At 36.9% G+C, this 21898-nt stretch overlaps 1 protein-coding gene across 1 annotated transcript in view; it reads right to left on the reverse strand.

The window, feature by feature from the left end:
• Positions 1-21898, reverse strand: part of MSH4 (mutS homolog 4) — a 114621-nt gene that overhangs the window by 89511 nt on the left and 3212 nt on the right. Inside the window, exons 2-6 of the mRNA XM_015142713.3 lie at positions 18047-18229; positions 11852-12012; positions 8200-8310; positions 3714-3829; positions 2326-2499 (exon numbers count right to left, since the gene is read on the reverse strand). Coding sequence (XP_014998199.2) covers positions 2326-2499; positions 3714-3829; positions 8200-8310; positions 11852-12012; positions 18047-18229 — 745 coding nt within the window. The remainder of the gene's footprint in view (positions 1-2325; positions 2500-3713; positions 3830-8199; positions 8311-11851; positions 12013-18046; positions 18230-21898) is intronic.

Here is a 21898-nt window from a genome sequence, read left to right on the forward strand (position 1 = left end):
TTAAAAAAACAGGAATATACAGAGAAGGACCAGGATGGTTGCTATAGTTAGGTTGATTAAGAAAGACTTCCCTATGAATTTGACAGTAGAGTTGAGAACTGAATGATTAAAAAAGAAGGCAGCAAAGACGATGATGATGGGATGGGAATCATGACAACAATAATGAGGATAGCTAACATAAAATGATACTTAGTATGTACCCAGAATTGTTCTAAGCATTTTAAATGTATTAACTTGTTTATTCTAATAACCATGTTATGAGAGAGACACTATTATTGGCCACATCATTTTACAACAGAAGGAACGTAAGTACAAGGAAATTAGGTAACTTGTCTAAGATTTCCAAGTAAGTAGCATGGCAGTAATTTAAGCCCAGGAAGTCTGGCTCCAGAACAAAAAAGAAGATCAAGGTTAGTGGAGCTTTGCAAGTGGGGGTAAGAATAGAGGGAGATGAATGAAGAAGTTGATAGAAGCCAGGACACAGAAGTCCTTGTAGGCCAAAGAGTCTGGATTCTATTGTAAATGTAAGGAGAGCCACTGGAAAGTTTTCAGCAGAAGAGTTACAAGATCTGATTTCTGGATTAAAAGGATATCACAGTCTGACTGCTATTAATATGTTGAGAATAAACTATAGGAAGGTAAGAAGAGGGCAGAAAGAAAAGTTAGGAGGCTATTATAGTAGTTTATGCTAAAGATGATAGAGGTTTGGGTTAGGGTGGTAGCCTTGGAAATGGTGAGAAGTGATCCAGCACTGGTATATACTCTGAAGGCTAGATCAAGAGGATTTTCTGATGGATCAAATCTGAGGTGTGAAAGGAGAGGAAACAAGAATGACTTTTAAGATTTAGTCATCATTCTACCAGATTTTAGTCATACCAATTTAAACACATTTGTAGGAAACTACTCATACCAACTGGCTGGGGCGGGGGGTCTCCCATCACATGTACAATTTTTTTTTTTTTTTGAGAACTTATTTCTGTGGGAACAAAGGAAGTAAGGGGCACATATGAACCTCCCATTTGTTATAGAAATCAATGGATGTAAGACTGCACTGAACAGGCTGTAAGCCTATGGAAGCATTGCAGCTATTCAGATAGTTCAGTAGGTAGAATATCCATCTTTTAACCTGAGGATTCTTTCATTTAAGTCTGTGAAAAGACTTCTCAATTGTTCCTTTCAACTATAATACTAACTCCTGGAGATCAGACATTCTATTATTTAAGTATCTGTATCCCTAATACATAGCAGGAAGTCAAACAATGTTTGACAATGATAATGACAAATAATGATAAAGTATGAAACATGACAAGGTAAAACTGAATATAAAACACTTTGTAATAACTACCAGGCTTGGTCATTGATTTTCTATGCTATGATAACATAGGATATCATAGAAAGTCAAAGACAGAGTAATTTTAACCTATAACCTAATGGATGTGAAGTTGTATCTAACTGTGGTTTTGATTTGTAGATCCTTAATGACTAGTAAAGTTGAGCATATTTTCATATGCTCTATTAAGTTCCTTTCATAAAGGAACAACTTCATATAATACATATAAAAAACCTGATTCATTTTAATACTCAACAAATATTTGAGTACTTACTGGCCATTTATTTATCTTCTTTGTAAAAGTGTCTATTAAGTTCCTTTACCCAGTTCTGAATGGGGTTGCTTTTTGTTATTTAGTACAAACATCTTTTTAAAACTTGATTTTGGTGAAACACCTGACCAGTTCAGCAATAACAGTACAATGATTTAAAATATGCTTATTCAATATTTCTCCACCATTAGCTGGGCATGACAGTTTGTGCCCATAATTTCAGCTACTTGGGAGGCTGAGGCAGGAGAATCATTTGAGCCCAGGAGTTTGAGACCAGCCTGGACAAAATAGCAAGACCCTACCTCTTAAATACAATTCTCCATCAAATAATTTAAAGAAGTTTAGGCTGAGAGCAGCAGCTCATGGCTGTAATCCCAGCACTTTGGGAGGCCGAGGCAGGTGGATAATTTGAGATCCAGAATTTGAGACCAGCCCAGCCAATATGGTGAAACCCTATCTCTACTAAAAATACAAAAATTAGCTAGGCATGGTGGCACATGCCTGTAGTCCCAGCAACTTGGGAGGCTGAGACAGAAGAATTTCTTGAACCTGGGAGGCAGAGGTTGCAGTGAACCAACATCGCACCACTGCACTCTAGCCTGGGCAACAAGAGTGAAACTCCATCTCAAAATTTAAAAAAAAAAAAAAAGAACTTTAAGTAACTATTTATAGAAAAAAAAATATATACCTATATATTTTATAAGAAAAAAATGGATGATCTTACCTACAGTCTTGATTATTAATTAACAATTCAAGGTTTTGGGCTGATGATGAATCTATCATGGCTGTCTGTTCACTACCCTGGAAACAAATCTTCAGCGATTTTGGTGCATATACTGAATTTTGAATAAATTCAACATATTTTAACAAAGCTGCAACAGCTGCAAGGCAGTAATACCTAAAAGATGACCAATAATACATCACTATAAGTCATTAATATTAAAAAATTATCTATTTCCCCTTAATTTAAGAAAAATTATAAATATTTGCATAGCATTGCTTAAACTCAAAAGGAAAAGGTACACCAGGTATTTCATATTTTTGAAAACTAGGTAAATAACCTCTAAATCATAAAAAATAATGAAAATAAATAATTTGCTCAAGTCTGACACTTAAGGGACTTTAAATTCTGATAAATCCTGTTTTAGGAGATAACATTCAATCAAAGGTAATTTGCATCAATTTTTGATGTACCATTCTAAGTATTCAGATAATGTTGGGAATGTCTGATACTTTATTTATTTATTTTGAGACAGGGTCTGGTTCTGTCATCCAGGCTGGGGTGCAGTGGCATGATCTCGGCTCACTGCAACCTCCACCTCCCAGGCTCAAGCAATCCTCCTGCCTCAGCCTCCCAAGTAGCTGGGATGACAGCCATGTACCACCACACCCAGGTAATTTTTGTATTTTTGGTAGAGATGGGGTTTTGCCATGTTGCTGAGGCTGGTCTCAAACTCCTTGACCTCCCGAAGTGTTGGGATTTCAGGCATGAGTCACTGTGCCCAGCCTGGAAAAATCTGGTACTTTAACGGTAGAATCAAGTCTCAATGTATAGAGAAGTATGTTATGATCTCAGTGAGAATGATTGTTATTAACTAAGTAAACAGGTAATCTAATCTGGCTCAAAGAAAGTATCTATTTCGTATGTTCTAGGAAATATGTGTTCCAAAAATATCATTCTCTGTCTCATGCTGAATCTTTTAGGAGTAAAGATAGAAAGAAACAGGAACACATCTTCACCTGTGTTTCGCTTCTATGCCCTCACATTTCCAGTTTACTATAGCTACTTGAGCTTTTCACTCCAAAGTGAGCAGCAACAATTAGGCCAATAGATTATGACTAATTTGGAAAAATTCTATATAAATTAAGTTAGCAATATATGCCTTGTGTATAAATTTTAGTTAACTATTTCACTATTTCAATAATTACTGTCTATTATGAACCAGGGAATTTTCCAGGTGGTAGGAATGCAGCAGAGAAAAAAACAGACAAAAGTCCCTGCCCTTGTGGAACTCACACTGGAGATTTATTTGCTTTCCTTAAGTTATAACTTACTTGATATGATATTGGTAGCTGTGGGCTAGTAAAAAAATAAATAAATACATAACTTACTTGGACTGAACCTCCATTAGAACAGTGCTGAATTCTGCTATGCATAACTGTTCAATGTACTCTAATCCTTTTGTTTCATTGAAGTATTTCCTTTGGATAGTAGTGAAATTAACATTCTGAAAAGAAGTTTTAACTTCAAAATAAAGTTTGAAGTACCATGCGCTTGCCCAAAACTGCTTTCTTAAACACATGCTCGTAACTAGGTAAGTGACTTAAATATTGTATAAAAATTTCAACATTTACATAAGAACTTTTCTTATTTATATAAAAATGATTATCCTCGCTAAGTGAATTATAGTACAGTTTGTATCTCTTATTAGACCTTACTCTTATGAGATTTAAGGGAATATGTTAGATACAATAATAAAAATAAACGTGACAGTCTATACCTTTTAGTAATTTTTTGTATAGAAAATAACTTTTCACAGTTTTATATTCATCTTTCCATAGTCTATCATAATTGAGAAAGGGTAGATTCTTATAATGTCCTAGGTGAAAAGATGAAAACACCAATTCTACCTATTTATGATATACTATTTACATAAAGTGAATTGAATTTATTTAGAACAAAGAGAAAATTATAATCTTTTTGAGACAGGGTCTCACTCTGTTGCCTAGGCTGGAGTACAGCAGCATGATCATAGCTAACTACAAATTTGAACTCCAGGATACAAGCAATCTGCTTGCTTCATCCTCCTGAGTAGCTGGGACTACAGGCACACACCATTACATCTGGCTAATTTTTTTTTTTTTTTTTTTTTTAAGCAGAGACAAGTTCTCCCTATGTTGCCCAGGCTAGTCTCAAACTCCTGGGCTCAAGTGATTCTCTCACATTGGCCTCCAAAATTGCTGGAATTACCAGTGTGGAACTTTTAAAAAGCATCAAGTTGTTAAGTAAAAGGTTTGCCTCCTTTGAATAAAACTAATGGTTAAGAAAAGGTAATATTATATCAATGGACTACATAACAGCTGTTAAGAATGAAAAAAATATCATGACCAAGTAGGGACATATCTTATTAACTCTGGTTTTCATATAAATAAAATTCTGAAAAGTCAAGTAACTTTTCTGATATTATACAGTTGATCTGTGCCAAAGCTGAGACTCAAATTTAGATTTCTTTGAAGTCCATTTTCCTTTTACTTCATATTGCTTTTGATTTAATGCAGGTCCTTTTTTTTTCTTAAGAGTGGGGTCTCACTATGTTGCCCAGGCTAGATTTGAACTACTGGGCTCAAGTGATCCTCCCACTCTGGCCTCCCAAGTACCTGGGACTATAGGCACATGCCACTGCACCTGGTTAATGAAGGTCTTCTTATGGTTAAGTGTAGTCATAATAGTAATAATGATAATAATAATACTGAATTTTCCCTCTACTTAGAATACTTTTACAAATACCTCCATGGCTTGCTCCCTCACTCCATTCAGAACTTTGCCCAAATGTAACCTTATCAACAAGGCCATCTCTGATTACCCTACATAAAATATCAATTCTCTAGGAGGTTGGTACCTCCTATTGTTCCTAATTTACTGATTAAAAAACTGAAGCTCAAAGAAGCTAAGTGTCATGTACTAGGTTACTTAGAGTCAAGATTTGAAACTGGGACAATCTGACTTCTCTATTCTTAAGCACTATGCTGTACTGCCTTACTATTCAAATGTACTGAAATTATGTTGTTTTTGCCTTTGGAGGACTTATCCCCCATTCCATGTGATTCTGGAAGGCCTAGCTATCATAGTATTCTGCATCCCACAGCAAAAGGATTAGTCAATCATAGTGTATCTACCCCAAGAAATAGTGATTACTCTAACGTGTGAGAAAATGAACAAAGCAGGATCAGTCAGTATCCTTCCCTGGAATTCATACGTGGACACTGGAATAAAGAAATTATTTTCCCTTTGGGTTAGCTAAGCTGAGACAACATCAACCTTGAGCCATTAGCAATCATCTTCTTAAATCTCATAGAAGTAAACTATCTGCAGTAGAAAAAGGATGATATGGGGAATGAGAGTAGTGATAAAGATTCTCTCTTTGACCAAACTCTACCTGGGCTACTATGAGCCTTCTTCTCAACTACCCTCCATCCAGCCTATAAAGACGTGAACGAAACACTAACAGTGTTTCTAACTGTTCAAAGTCACATCCCTAGGATGACCTTAACCTCTTGTAAAATGCCAGCCTAAGAAAACTCAGGCTGCCAAACAAAAAAAGGAACTGTGTATTCCACTTAACACCTAAAGATAGGGTCCCTGTCTCCTATTCTCTGTGGGAGAGTAGGAGCCTAACTTCGGTAAGTGCCAGTCAGCAAACCCAGATTTTTTGTTGTTGTTCTTTTGAGATGGAGTCTTGCTTGTTGCCCAGGCTGGAGTGCCGTGGCACGATCTCGCCTCGTTGCAACCTCCGCCTCCCAGGTTCAAGTGATTCTCCTGCCTCAGCTTCCCAAGTAGCTGGGACTACAGGCGCGTGCCACCAGGCCTGGCTAAATTTTTTGTATTTTTAGTAGAGATAGGGTTTCACCACGTTAGCCAGGATGGTCTCAATCTCCTGACCTCGTGATCCTCCCGCCTTGGCCTCCAAAAGTGCTGGGATTACAGGCATGAGCCACCGCAACCGGTCTTACTTTTTGTTGTAATAATTTTTTACTTCCCTGACTCTAATGAGCTTGTGCTTACTCCTCCTTATTCCCTTATTCTCCCATTAAAATGCCCAGTATAAACTGAAGTTCAATTCAGTCCACACTGGACTCTTTTCTCTGTTGCGACAGCATATTACTGATTAAAATATTTAGCTAGTGTTTGGCTTTGTTTACCTTTGACAGTAGGAACAGGATCTATTCAACCATTGACTTCCCAGTTACATAAGCCAATACATTTCCTTTTTTGCATAAGGTAGTTTGCATTAGATTTCTGTTACTTACAACCAAAAGAATTATAAGACCTAATCACAACAACAGCAACAACAACAAAACATGAAAGTTGGAAAGGTATGGATAAATAGGCATAATGAAAAGAAGTGTAAAGTTATAAATGAAAAAGAACAGATAAAGTGATTTGTCTAATGAGACAATAGATTTAGAATAGGGACTATCTCTGGCAATGAGTCAAAGGCAGCTCATCTATACAGGATCTCTAAGAGCACTATGACAAATCTTATATGACTGCAGATGCTGAATATATTAGGAACGGGAAAGGAACTCATTAGACTCCAAACCTCAGCTTGGTTCCAAATATGTTAAAGTAAAAGATAAGTCTACAAACATAACAAAATACAGTATATTCTTTGGGAGGCCGAGACGGGCGGATCACGAGGTCAGGAGATAGAGACCATCCTGGCTAACACGGTGAAACCCCGTCTCTACTAAAAAATACAAAAAACTAGCCGGGCGAGGTGGCAGGCGCCTGTAGTCCCGGCTACTAGGGAGGCTGAGGCAAGAGAATGGCGTAAACCCAGGAGGTGGAGCTTGCAGTGAGCTGAGATCCAGCCACTGCACTCCAGCCCGGGTGACAGAGCAAGACTCCGTCTCAAAAAAAAAATATATATATATATAGTATATTCTGAAAATAATTTGCACTCCTAAGGAATTATTCCAACTGCAATGCTGTCTACTTGGTTTGGAGCCACAGTCCACATTCTTGCTGGATAAGGTTCCACAGTGGTTATCCACCACAGTCCTACAGATGGACACTAGAGTAGCAGGCTAATCGTAAGGCAGCACATGTTACCAGGGGAAGCTGAAACAATTCTGTAATACAAATTAAATTCCCTATAGAAAAAGGTACTTGCTGATAGGTGCTATCTCCTAAGAATTTCAATTTCAACCAGTCTGACAGCACAATAAGTAGTTTCCAGGAAAATACGTGTAAGGGAAACCTATGCTTTCTCTATGGGTCTGCCTCTTGTATAATGGGAGAAACTTCCTTATTACCTAAAACATTTTTTCTTTTGTTTAAAGTAGATCAAGCATGCCAAATCAAATAAGTAAATTCCTTATCATTTTTATTATCTGTATTAATAGTCCCTTAGATTAGGATTTGTATTTAGTGACTACTTTAGGATGCTAAATATAAAGTTACTAAAATTATTGTTCTTTATAATGATATTACTAAATAAATTTTAAATAAAGTGATTAGGGCTGGGCACAGTGGCTCATGCCTGTAATCCCAGCACTTTGGGAGGCCGAGGCAGGCAGATCTTTTGAGGTCAGGAGTTTGAGACTAGCCTGGTCAACATGGTGAAATCCCATTTCTACTAAAAATCCTAAAATTAGCTGGGTGTGGTGACACACACCTGTAGTCCCAGCTACTCGGGAGGCAGAGGCAGGAGAATCGCTCGAACTTGGGAGCTGGAGGTTGCAGTGAGATGAGATCACGCCATTGCACTCCAGCCTGGGTGACAGAGTGAAACTCCATCTCAAAAAAATAAATAAATAATAAATAAATAAATAAGTGGTTAGATCTTGAATGTTACAAACAGTAAACATCACTTACCTTGAAATTTTCTGTGATCAGAGTGAACAACTTGGTGGAATTCCCCACAGCACAAGCAGTATTTGACATTATTATTTCCAAAGGTGACAAAATTTTAAGTTTAGTGATCACCTGAAATCATTTGAATAATTTCTTAAATAAAGCTTAGGAAACAAAAAAAAGTTCGTATTTTTCTGAGATAAGTATTTAAAATTAATTCATAGATACACAAAATTATAACTGTCCTAATGATATATTTCAATTAAAATATGTTTCTAGCCGAGTGGGTTCACACCTGTAATCCCAGCACTTCGGGAGGCTGAGGTGGACAGATCACTTGAGGCCAGGAGTTCGAGACTCACTTGGCCAACAGGGTGAAACCCTGTCTCTATTAAAAAAAAAAAATACATATATATATATATACACACATACAAATATTACCCAGGCATGGTGGTGCATGCCTGTAATCCCAGCTACTCAGGAGGCTGAGGCATGAGAATTGTTTGAGCCCAGCAGGCAAAGGTTGCAGTGAGCTGAGATTGCACTAGGCACCATTGCATTCCAGCCTAGGCGGCAGAGGGAAAATCTGTCTCAAAAACAAACAGACAAACACCACCACCACCACCAACAACAACAAAATATATATGTATATATTTCTAATGGTAGTATATTAAACATATATCTCCTATACAACTACTAATATAAAATACTGTCATAAAATAGGCTATATTTTACTCATAATAGTTTCTAACAGCCTTAAGTTCAAAAATTAATCTGAACTTATCAAATATGTATTCCCAAAATAAATTTTTTTAAAATAAATACTTATACTTAGTATTTTATCCATCTCCATGAAAAATATACATGCATCCAATAAGGGTAACTATGGGCCGGGCAAGGTGGCTCACGCCTGTAATCCCAGCACTTTGGGAGGCCAAGGCGAGTGGATCACTAGAGGTCAGGAGTTCACAACCAGCTTGGCCAACATGGTGAAACTCTGTCTCTACTAAAAATACAAAAATTAGGCAGGCATGGTGGTGTGCACCTGTAATCCCAGCTACTTGGGAGGCTGAGGCAGGAGAATTGCTTGAACCTAGGAGGCAGAGGTTGCAGTGAGTCAAGATTGTGCCACTGCACTTCAACCTGGGCGACAAAGTGAGACATTGTCTCAAAAAACAAAGGGTAACTATGGCAATACAATCAGTATGGCCACACTGGTACAGATTAAGTGTTGAAAAGTACGTAAATACAGATGAGAAACATCTGCCTTATGCCTTAGCTTTTCATAAAATAAGGTGTATTTCTTAGAACTATTCTAAACACAGAAATTCTCAATTTGTCTAACATTCCTGTTTTTTAAAAACTTTTTTCCTACTCTTTTGAAATTGTATAAAAGTATAAAACACCTACAGATGAAGTTAGTATGCAATACTAATATCATCAAGGTTGTTAAGAATAATAAAAAATTAATTATTAGGAAAGGGAAGTCTACATACTGGAGGACCATAAAGAGGAACTAAGGGAAGAGAATCAAAAAATAATGAAACACTAGAAATAAAACACTAGATCACATCTTCAAAATAATAATTAACTAGGCTCAATGGCTCATGCCTATAATTCTAGCACTTTGGGAACCTGAGAAGCAATTCAGCTTCTGAGGGGGCAGGATCACTTGAGTCTAGGAGTTTGAGACTAGCTTGGGTAACAGAGCAAGACCTCATCTATACAAAAAAGAAATTTAAAAATCAGCTGTATGTGGTGGTGTATGCCTGTGGTCCCTGCTACTCAAGAGGCTGATGTGGGAGGCTGCAGTGAGTCATGATCATACCACTGCACTTCAGCCTAGGCAAAAGAGCAAGACCTTTTAAAAATAAAATAAAATAATAATTGGATTAAATAACATAGAAATTAGGAGTAAACTACCTCTACCTGATAGATCACGCAAATTCCCATGACAATAGGCAAGCGGACCAAATGAATGATGAGTGATATAAAATGAAGGCAAAATAAGAAGTGAAGGCAAGAAGTTAAGAGGCTAAATTATGACTGATCTAAGATACTAGCTTTCGTTGCCTCTGAAAAAATATAGTTCAAATACAGTTTAGTGGGAATAACCCTCTGGAGTTAGCATTATGACAGGTTTGGGCCATAATCCTGAAAGACACAATCTCAAAAGGCATAATCCTGAATGTCAAAATCCCAAAAGAGCAAAATCCTTGAAGTCTAAAAATCGCCAAAATCCCAATACCAAAAGACAGAAATCCCAAAAACACAGTTCTGGAAGAAATAACTTCAAAAACAATTTTAAAGACATTGAGTTGCATTTTTAAAAGGGGATTTATTTGAGAAACAAAAACACAACAGAACAATTCATAGACCACTTTACACAATAAAATAGGCAATAATAACATATATTTTTGAAAGCATAAACACTTAAGTGTACTAATGACAGTCACACAGGTATAATAACAGTTATGAGCAGACAAACTGTATTCACAAAAACATTAGTCAAAACATAGAAATTAGTCAAATAGCAAAATGTATAAATGCATATCACTGTGGTTGGTAATTGTCTGCACCAAGCTTCATAAATACAGTCATCTGAAATACCACCAGGGACAATCTAAGTCTTTTGATGAGCTAGATCAAAAACTTCTATGGGTCACCACATACACAGTTGCCTGAAGAGCTGAGATTTCAAGAAATAAATTTTATCTTTCACAAATAAATGATGTACAAAAAGGACATGTCTTCATTTATCAAACAAATTTCAACATTTTTATGCATACACACAATGCTTATACACAGTCAATGCTATGATAATGAACTTCTGTGGAGTCAAATTTCTGATGTCCAAGGCAGCAGCAGAAGCGTCTGTCCCAGCTCTCAGAGAGAGACCAATTCAACTTCTGCATTTGCTCTCTCTAGGCCCTGGCCAATTGCAAAGTGGTCACCAATACTGAGGGCAGATTTTCACCACCTAGTCCGCTCAGACTCACACACTAATCTCTCGAAACAACCTCACAGACATAGCCCAAATAATGCTTTACTAGGTATTTTTTACTAAAGTCAAGTTGTCACCTATACTTAAATACACAAGTCCATCCCTTGCCAATTTAGCACCCCTATGCATCTCCTTAAACCATACCTAATTTCCAAATAAAGAAAATAACAAGGTAGTAGTTCTGCCTAATATGATGCGTCTAACATGATGCAACTATCTTGTGTACAACCAAAAACACATTAATCCCTTCCCTAGAATTAAGCTTTCAGGATTTCAGCATTAAGGATTTTGATCTTTCAAGATTTGAACATTGGGATTATGGCATTTGGGATTGTGTCTTTAAGGATTATGATCAATACCACATTATCACATGTATTACCTTTGGAATAAATCCAGAAATTATTAATTTGAAGATGTTAATTTTAGAAACTAATACTAAAAATAGCTTATTCAAGTAACAGTAAAGCACATTCTTTTTGGACAAAATATATTTAAAAAATAAAAATCAGATACAAGACAATTTTATTTTAATTCCGAGTATTTACATTGACATAATGAATAACCTTTATTCTACCAAAAAGTAAACAAATTGGGAAGGCACTGACTTTAAAATCTAGATCTAGATATTGCCCAACAGAGCAGCCATTTTCTAGGATTATTAATACTTACCTTTGCATATGTTGTGTTGTCTGCAAACTGGGATAGTATAATTTGGGGGTTTTTTAAATCAATACTTGCCATTCCTATTTCACCTCTGGCAAGTCCTCTCCCTTCTACAACAGCTACAATAACTGATGGGCAGTGTGCAGAAATCGCAGATGAGGATGAAGCTGTAAATTTTTAAATAAAGAAAAGATATAAACATCGATAATAATCATTTCTATTTTTTATTTATTTATTTATTTTTTTGAGACGGAGTTTTGCTCTTGTTGCCTAGGCTGGAGTGCAATGGTGTGATGTCGACTCACCACAACCTACGCCTCCTGGATTCAAGTGATTCTCCTGCCTCAGCCTTCCAAGTGGCTGGGATTACAGGCATGCAACACCATGCCCGGCTAATTTTTGTATTTTCAGTAGAGACAGGATTTCGCCATGTTAGTCAGGCTGGTCTCAAACTTCTGACCTCAGGTAATCCACCCGCCTCGGCTTCCCAAAGTGCTGGGATTACAGGCATGAGCCACCACACCCAACCTGATAATAATCATTTCTCATTCTTTCACATAAGATCTTAAAGCATATCTAGTCTAGGACATGGCTACTGTATTAACAGACAAGGAAATAACCATTTTTTTCTCATCAAAAAATAACTTTTCATTACTAGACCAAATAAAAATGTTAATTCTCAGAGCATTTTGCCAAAAAGTGACTTCACAATTAGAAATAACAAATTTTAAATTGTCTTATTTTCTATTTTATTGGAATTGAGTCATAAAAGGACTTGGGTCAGAAAACAGATTATTTACCTTATTCTGTCATTTAAAAGCTATTTGGAGACTGGGTGTGGTGGCTCAACCCTGTAATCCCAGTACTTTGGGAAGCCGAGGTGGGTGGATCACCTGAGGTAAGGAGTTTGAGATCAGCCTGCCCAACATGGCAAAACCCCATTTCTACTAAAAATACAAAAATTAGCCAGGTGTGGTGGCGTGTGCCTGTAATCCCAGCTACTGGGGAGGATGAGGCAAGAGAATTGCTTGAAACTGGGAGGTGGAGTCTGCAGTGAGCTGAGATTGTGCCACTGCACTCCAGCCTGGGTGACAGAGTGAGACTCCATCTCAAAAAATAAAAAAATAAAATAAAAGCTATTTGGGACTGGGCATGGCAGCTCACCTGTAATCCTGGCACTTAGGAAGGCCAAGGTGGGAGGATTACTTGAGCCCAGGAGTTTGAGACCAACCTGGACAACATAACAAGATGTTAGCTCTAAAAAAAACCCTAAAAAATAGTTGAGTGTAGTGGCATGTATCTCCATGGTCCCAGTTACTGAGGAGGCTGAGATGGGAGGCTTGCTTGAGCCCAGGAGGTTGAGACTGCAGTGAGCTGCGTTCATGCCACTGCACTCCAGCCTGGGTGACAGAGCAAGAACTTCTCAAAAAAAAAAACCAAAAAAATTAAGCATTATATAACTATGAATTCCAATTATGAGATACCTGTGTAATGTGGAAATTAAAATTATAATAACATATCCAACATTTATTAAGTGCTTACTAAGTGTCAAGAATGTTCTAAGTTCTTTAATTAGTTTAACTCACATAATTATTACAACAATCCTATTAAATAGACACCATCATTTTTTCCACTTAGCTATAAGGAGACTGAGGCATCAATGTAACTGGTAGAGACAGCATTTGTACCCAGGCAGTCTAGTTCCAGAGCTGGTGCTATGAACCATTACATACATGACTGATTTTGAGATCTGTGCCTTACAAACTATGAATGCTCAGGTAAATTTTTTAAACTTTTAAAACTACCATTTCTTCATCTATAAACTAGAAATACCAAACTTTTTCACAAGATTATTATAAGAATTAATGTAATCATATAGAAGTGTTTTATAAAGTATATGAAATTACTCAAATATAGGGCATTATTAGCATATGAAAAAAGTCAGACTAAAAATTTCTTTTTTCTTTTTTTTTTTTCCAGACCAAAAATTTCTAAAATTTTATTTTCAAAGATGCAAACTAGTCTTTTGTTCCCTTGTCAACCTTTTAACTAACTCCTTTTCCTCCCTCTTTTCCCTCCCTGACCTGGATTCATTTCTTCTTCCATTCTTCTATTACAATGCCCACAAAAAACTTAAGTATTTATGTTATCTGAGTCAACAGTAAACTTAGGGATTCACTTAAAAATCTATGTGTTCAGGTCTCAGAAACCTTTTCCCCATGAACGTTATGTTATAAATGGTGATTAAGTTTATATTAAACCTACAGAAGTCAGTTTAAGCTCTGTAATAGAGTATGACCTTCCTATTTTTAATTAGAAAATAAAAACCAAGTACCAGTTGAAATTCAGTACACAGAGAAGACATTTCCTAGAAGGTTTTAAAAGTACATTTATGCTGTTATCTCTCTGTTGTAAATAATACAATAATGAGCATCGTAATGCATAAAGGTTTTTTCTGGTTTTCTTATTATTTCCTTAAAGTGCACCCTTAGAACTCAAATTACTGAAACAAAGCATATTTTTAAGGATCTCAGATATATTGCCAAATTTCTTTTGAGAACTAGACTAATTTTTAATTCCATCAATAGTGTATGAGGAAAGCCAATCTTACTGTATGCTCGTCATTACTAACTTCTAGAATTCATTATGACTATGATTATTGGCTAATTTAATGGACTGCCACTTAAATCTGTGTTTTTAAAAGTACTACTGAAACTGAACATAATTTAATATATCCATTGTTATCTATATTGTTTCCTTTTTAGAGATGTTTACATCATTTTATACAATGTTTACTAGGTCTTAAGGTTTTCCAGTATATTTTTATGAGAATTGTGTAAATCAATGACAGTAATTTACAGTTCCTACTAATCTTGATACTTTCGTTATCTCAAAAATTTCTATTTTTGCATAGACAATCTTTCTCTGTATAATTTCTTCCACTGCTTTTCTGCTAAGAAACTCCTCCTTCCTTGCTTGAGATATTCTATATTCATTACTATTTTCTTATATTTTTTGACTTTTTTTTTTTTTAAACAGTCTGGCTCTGTCACCCAGGCTGGAGTGCAATGGCATGAAATCATGGCACACTGCGCCTCAAACTCCTGAGGTCAAGTGGTCTTCCCATCTTAGCCTTCTGAGTAGCTAGAATGACAGTCATGCCACCACACCTGGCAAATTTTAATTTTTTTTGTAGAGACGAGGTCTCACTTGTTGACCATGCTGGACTGCCTTCAAGCAGTTCTCCCATCTTAGTTTCCCAGTGTTGGGATTATAGGCATGAGCCACCAAGTCCGGCCTGTTCATTTTGATCTCTCATCTGGGCAGAATTTTCAGCAGTACATTTGGTTGTTTACCATGTCTGGAATGAGAGATGGCCAGAAGTACAGATTTAGATTCATTTATAAGCAGTCGATAATGGTTTACCTAGATGGCTGGGACTTGGAAGAAATATGATTGACAGATTGGTGACAAGATCATTTGAGCATATAAATGGATCTCTAAGATTTAAAATATAAATCTTAAATTTAAAATTTAAAATATTTGTATCCCATGTGAATGTCTACCATCTATTGTAGAGGAAATTCTTAATCAAGAGGACAAAATAATGCAATCTATAGATACCAGTTAGCCTCTTATTTCAATTCTCCCTAAAGGATCCGTTGGTTCAGTATAACTTTAATTTCAATCAAAACCTCAATGTGTTTTTTGGTGGAGCTTGAAAACTTGGCCCAAAATTGATATGGAAAAGCAAAGGGCCAAGAAGAACCAAGGCTACTCTAAAGAAAAATAAGGTAGCCTGTGGAGGGTAATGGTGGTACGGCTGTCCTACAAAATATTAAGACTTATAATAAAGCTAAAGATGGTGTGATATTGGCACACAGCTAGACATAATGACCCATCGGAGTTAAAAAAGAACTGGAAACATAGAAATTAACAGAAAAGGCCAGGCGCAGTGGCTCATGTTTGTAATCCCAGCACTTTGGAAGGCTGAGGTGGGCGGATCACAAGGCCAGGAAATCGAGACTATCCTTGCTAACACGGTGAAACCCCATCTCTATTAAAAATACAAAAAATTAGCCGGGTATGGTGGCGGGTGCCTGTAGTCCCAGCTACTTGGGAGACAGAGCCAGGAAAATGGCGTGAACCTGGGAGGCGGAGCTTGCAGTGAGCCGAGATTGCACCACTGCACTCCAGCCTGGGTGACAAAGCGAGACTCCTTCTCAAAAAAAAAAAAAAAAAATTTAGTATTCAGAATATATAGAGTATTGCTACAAATCCAGAAAAATAAGCCTAAAGAAAAATGAGTAAAACACATGAACATTAATTTCACAGAATATTATTAAAGATATATAGCCCAAAAGTACAGAAAAAGATAATCTCACTAGTAATTAGGAAAATGCAAACTCAGACTATAGGTAGTATTTAACTGTTAGGTTGAAAAATACTGAGTCTGACAATATCAAATTCAACATTTGGACTCTTACACATTATTAATAGAGCATACCATAATAACCAATAAATTAACCAATAAAATTATGATTATGATTATTGGCTAATAATAATCTTATGATGATGATGATCATTAAATTGGCCAATAATCATAATAAATTTTAGAAGTTAGTAATGATGAGGATAGAGTAAGATTGGCTTTCCTTATACACTATTGATAGAATTAAAAATTGGCCCAGTTCTCGAAAGAAATTTGGCAATATATCTGAGATCCTTAAAACATGGTAATTTTGGCCAGGCATGGTGGCTCACAACTGTAATCCCAGTACTTTAGGAGGCTGAGGTGGGCAGATCACTTGTGGTCAGAAGTTCAAGATCAGCCTGGCCAACATGGCAAAACCCCATTTCTACTAAAAAAACAAAAATTAGCTGAGCATGGTGATGCACGCCTGTAATCCCAGCTACTTGGGAGGCTGAGGCAGGAGAATCACTTGAATCCAGGACGTGGATGTTGCAGCGAGCCAAGATGGCACCACTGCACTCCAGCCTGGACAACAGAATGAGGCTTCGTCTCAAAAACAAAACAAAAAATGGTAATTAAAAAAAATAATAAAAAAGGTAATTTCCCTAATTTCCCTATGTTTCAGTAATTTGACTTCTAAGGTTGCGCTTTAAGGAAATAATAAGAGACTCAGAAAAAAGCTTTATGCATTAGGATGCTCATTATTATGTTATTTACAACAGAGAGATAACAGCATAAACGTATTTTTAGAACCTTAGAGATGTCTTTTGTATGTCTGTTGAATTTCCACTGGAACTTGGTATTTATTTTCTCCTTAAAAATAAAAAGGTCAGGGTCAGGCACGGTGGCTCACACCTGTAATCCCAGCACTTTGGGAGGCCAAGGTGGGCGGATCATGAGGTGAGGAGTTCAAGACCAGTCTGACCAATATGATGAAACCCCATCTCTGTTAAAAATACAAAAGTTAGCCGGGCGTGGTGGCAAGCGCCTGTAGTCCCAGCTACTCAGGAGGCTGAGGCAGAAGAATCACTTGAACCTGGGAGGCAGACGTTGCAGTGAGCCGAGATCACACCATTGCACTCCAGCCTGGGTGACACAGCGAGATTCTGTCTCAAAAAATTAAAAAAAAAAAAACAAAAAACAGAAGGTCATATTCTACTACAGTGCTAAAACTGACTTCTGTAGATCTAATATAAACTTAACCACCATTTATACATTGGTAGAACTACTTTAAAAAGTAATTTATCATTATCTTGTAAATATATGCATTTACATAACACACCCTGTAACCAAGAAATTCTGTTGTATATACCTTAGAAAACTGTTATACATGGAAACCTATTTTATCTATCTGCTCTTCAAGAAAATCTCACAGATTTAGATAAAAATTAAAATTTAAGTATAAAAAAACCACTCACTAGTAATATCAGGGTCCACTTTTAGATTTAAATGATATCACGTATAAAAGGGAGAGGTTTCCCTTTCTTGTGTGTTTTTTGTCAGAATGGTTAAAATAATGTAGACCTGCATTTATTACCAAACAATATCAGACACTATGTTGCCTTATTAATCTAGACTCAAATTTTGGATAGAGGTAAACTAATGTATTTATTTTTCATTCATATCAGTTATAGATAAATTCAAATGAACTCGATAACCCTAATTTATAATTTACAAAACTTTTAAGTTTCAAAAGATCATCTAGGTTCATCTTCCACTTATTTTACCTGAATATCCCATTTGTGGTGTCCAGCTCTTATAACTTGATCTCTGAGGATTTCCAGTAGACAATGGAGTTTTAAGTGTTTGAGGATAATTAGTATCTCGTGCAGAAGATGAGCTTGCACCAAAAGTAAAGTTTGATGCAACTGTGTTTTCTGCATAAGCTCTTTTGTTTCCAAAGTATGAACCTAAATTTGAAAAATTAACAGTCAATTCTTAAATATTTGAATTATGCAGTGATGTATTAATCATTATAATTTATACCATGTTCACTTTCTTCTTTTTTCCTTTTCTTTTTTTTTTTTTTTTTTTTTTTTGAGACAGTCTTGCTCTTGTCGCCCAGGCTGTAGTATAGTGGCATGATCTTGGCTCACTGCAACCTCCACCTCCTGAGTTCAAACAATCCTCCTGCCTCAGCCTCCCGAGTAGCTGGGATTACAGGCACCCGCCACCATGCCTGGCTAATTTTTGTATTTTTAGTAGAGACGGGGTTTCACCATGTTGGCTGGGCTGGTCTCAAATTCCTGACCTCATGATCCGCCCGCCTCGGCCTCCCAAAGTGCTGGGATTAGAGGCGTGAGCCACTGCACCCAGCCACTATGTTCACTTTCTATAAAACTTCATGTGAAAATGATTTTTAAAAATAAACAGATTATAACAAAATTAATGACATTATTGATAAATATACGAAAATATGCTAATATAGCTTTTGCCTCTACAAGTTCACTGCAACCACTCTGGCTAAAATCATAAATTACCCTTTAATCTTCAAATATACCAGATATGTTGCTAAGGTGTGAATATCTGTCCCCTCCAAAACTCACATTGAAATTTAATCCCCAGTGTGGCAGGAGAGAGGTGGGGCCTTTAAGAGGTGATGGGACACGAGGGCTCTGCCTTCATGAATGAATTAATCCATTCATGAGTTAATAGATTAATGGGTTATCACGAGAGTAGGACTGGTGGCTTTATAAGAAGAGGAAGAGAGACCTGAGTTACCATGCTCAGCTCCCTCTCCATGTGATGCCCTGTACCACTGCAGGACTCTACAGAGACTCCAACAGCACAAAGGCCCTCACTAAATGTGCCTCCTTTGACCTTGGACTTCCCAGCCTCCAGACTTCCAAGAAATATGTTTTCTTTCTTTACAAATCACCCAGTTTCAAGTATTCTGTTAAAAGCAACAGAAAATAGACTAAGACATATGTTTCATTTGTATAATAATTATTAGACCTCTTTTAACCTTCTCTTGTTAATGTCTTCATTGAAATTCTCTCCCCCATGCAAATGGCATTGTAGAGTTTTAGACTCAACTGGCTTCAGTTCCTTATTTAGGTACTTATCTACTTACTGATGTAAGATATTACCTGTTTTACAGGATTGTCATAAAATTTTTAAATAATGTACATAAACAACCTAGCATAGCCTCTTGGCACACAGAAGTTCTAAAATAAAATTTAAAATGTTTGGGCTCTGTTCTCCTATTCTCTTTGATTTCCACAACTTTCTATCTTGAATTCTCTTTAAACCACTTTTAGTTTCTTTTGCCATCTCCTTTTTCCTCTGCCTCTTAACTGTTGGCCTCCAGGGCTCTATACTTTTAAGCTTTCCCTCACAAATCAACATTATACATCTCCAGACATATCTCTCCTCTTTGTTTCTATTAAAATCTATTTTCTGACAACTCTCAAGCCTTCGTATATAGCTGTAACTACTCTCTTAAACTGTAAACCAGCGGTTGCTAAACTTTTAATTTTTCCTTTTTGTCTCTGTGTGAGATTCTCGTTCTGTAGCTTAGGCTGAAATGCAGTGGTGCAATCTTGGTTAAATGCAGTCTTGAACTGCTGGGCTCAAGCAATCCTCCTACCTCACCCTCCCAAGTAGCTGGGACTATAAGCTCATGCCACCATGCCAGGCTAATTTTTTGTATTTTTGTAGAGATGGGGTTTTGGCATGTTTCCTAGGCTGGTCTCAAACTCCTGGGCTCAAGTGATCTTCCCACCTCAGCCTCGCAAAATGCTGGGATTATAATCGGGAGCCACTGTGCCCAGTCTATTTTACTGTCTTATAAAGACAAGGTCTCACTTTGTCGCCCAGACTGGAGTGCAGTAGTGTGATCACAGCTCACTGCAGCCTCAAGCTCATGGGCTCAAGTAACCTCCTGCCTCAGCCTCTTGAGGAACTATGGACTATAGATGCACCTCACCACACACAGCTAATTTTTTTTTTTTTTATAGAGACAGGGTCTTGCTACGTTGCCCAGGCTGATCTCAAACTCCTGGCCTCAAGCAATCCTCCCACTTCAGCCTCCCAAAGCACTGAGATTATAAGCATGAGCCACCATGCCTCAGCATAAACTTTTTTTTTTTTTTTTTTTTTGAGGTGGAGTTTCACTCTTGTTGCCCAGGCTGGAGTGCAATGGCGCAATCTCAGCTCACTGCAGCCTCTGCCTCCCAGATTCAAGCAATTCTCCTGCCTCAGCCTCCCAAGTAACTGGTATTATAGGTGTGCACAACCACACTTGGCTGGTTTTCTCCTTTTTTTTTTTTTTTTTTTTTTGTATCTTTAATAGAGGCAGGGTTTTGTCATGTTGGCCAGGCTGATCTCAGGTGATCCGCCCACCTTAGCCTCCCAAAGTGCTGGGATTACAGGCATGAGCCACCATGCCCAGCCCATAAACTTTTAAATAAAGGCCAGATGGCAAATATTTTAGGCTTTGTGGGCCATATAATCACTGTAACAATTACTCAGCTCTGACACTATCATAGAAAAGCAGTCATAGATAATACATAAATAAATGAGAATGGCTCTGTTTCAATTAAAATGGCTTTATTTCTATATACTGAATTCTAAATTTCATATAATTTTAATATCACAAAATATTCTTTTGATTTTTTAATGCTTCAAAAGTGCAAAAACCATTCTCAGCTCTATACCTGCATTGTTCAATAAAGTGGCACATGTGAGTATTTAACTAAATCAAAATTAAACACAATTTAAATTCTGTTCCTCAGTCACACTAGCAACATTTTCAAATGCTCAAAAGCCACATATGGCTACTAGTTAACATATCGGACAGCATTAGTATGAAATGTTTCTATTATCACAGAATATTCTATCAGATGATGTAGCTCTAGAACACTATATCTATCTCTTGGGCATAAACCTTTAGATATCTTCCCAGCATTCTAAATGTCCAGAAGTGAACTCTATCTTTCCCTCAAAATTAATTCTTTATTACCAGTGTGGTCAGTTGTACCAGCTTGTCCCTTGTCACTCAAGTCATAAGCTTAGGAGACATTCTCAGCTCCTCCTTCATCAACCCTAACATTCAGTGACTGAGTCCTAGAATTCTTTTTTTTAACATCACTAAAATTTAAATCCCTCTCTACTCCTCCCAGCCCATTTTAAGCCTGAATCTTCTTTGGTCCTTGTGCAAGTCTCCTACTTCTTCTCCTTGCTTCCAGTATTACACCTCTCTAATCTATTCTTCGAATCATCACCAGTAATCTTTCTGAAAAACAAATCTGATCAGTATCTCTCTTTCTTACAATTCCCATGTGTCTCCCCATACTCACCATACGGTAAAATATAACTTCATTATATGGGTTCCAGCAGGAATTAATGATACACTCAAACTGGGATAATTTGATAAAGAGAATATTTGCAAAGGTGTGGACAGGGTGTAGGGGTGTTATCATAAAGAACCAGCATAAAATGTGCTCCATTAGCATTCTTAGGCTTTAGGGAGCTAAGGAAGAGTGGTTGCCAGAAACTGGAGATAGGGAAACTGGAGATGGAGAAGGCTGTTTCTTGTTCTCAGACTACTTTTAGACTATATGCCCTTTCTTGAAACT

The sequence above is a fragment of the Macaca mulatta genome, chromosome 1 (assembly GCF_049350105.2).
Source record: "Macaca mulatta isolate MMU2019108-1 chromosome 1, T2T-MMU8v2.0, whole genome shotgun sequence".
Taxonomy (NCBI): Eukaryota; Metazoa; Chordata; class Mammalia; order Primates; family Cercopithecidae; genus Macaca; species Macaca mulatta.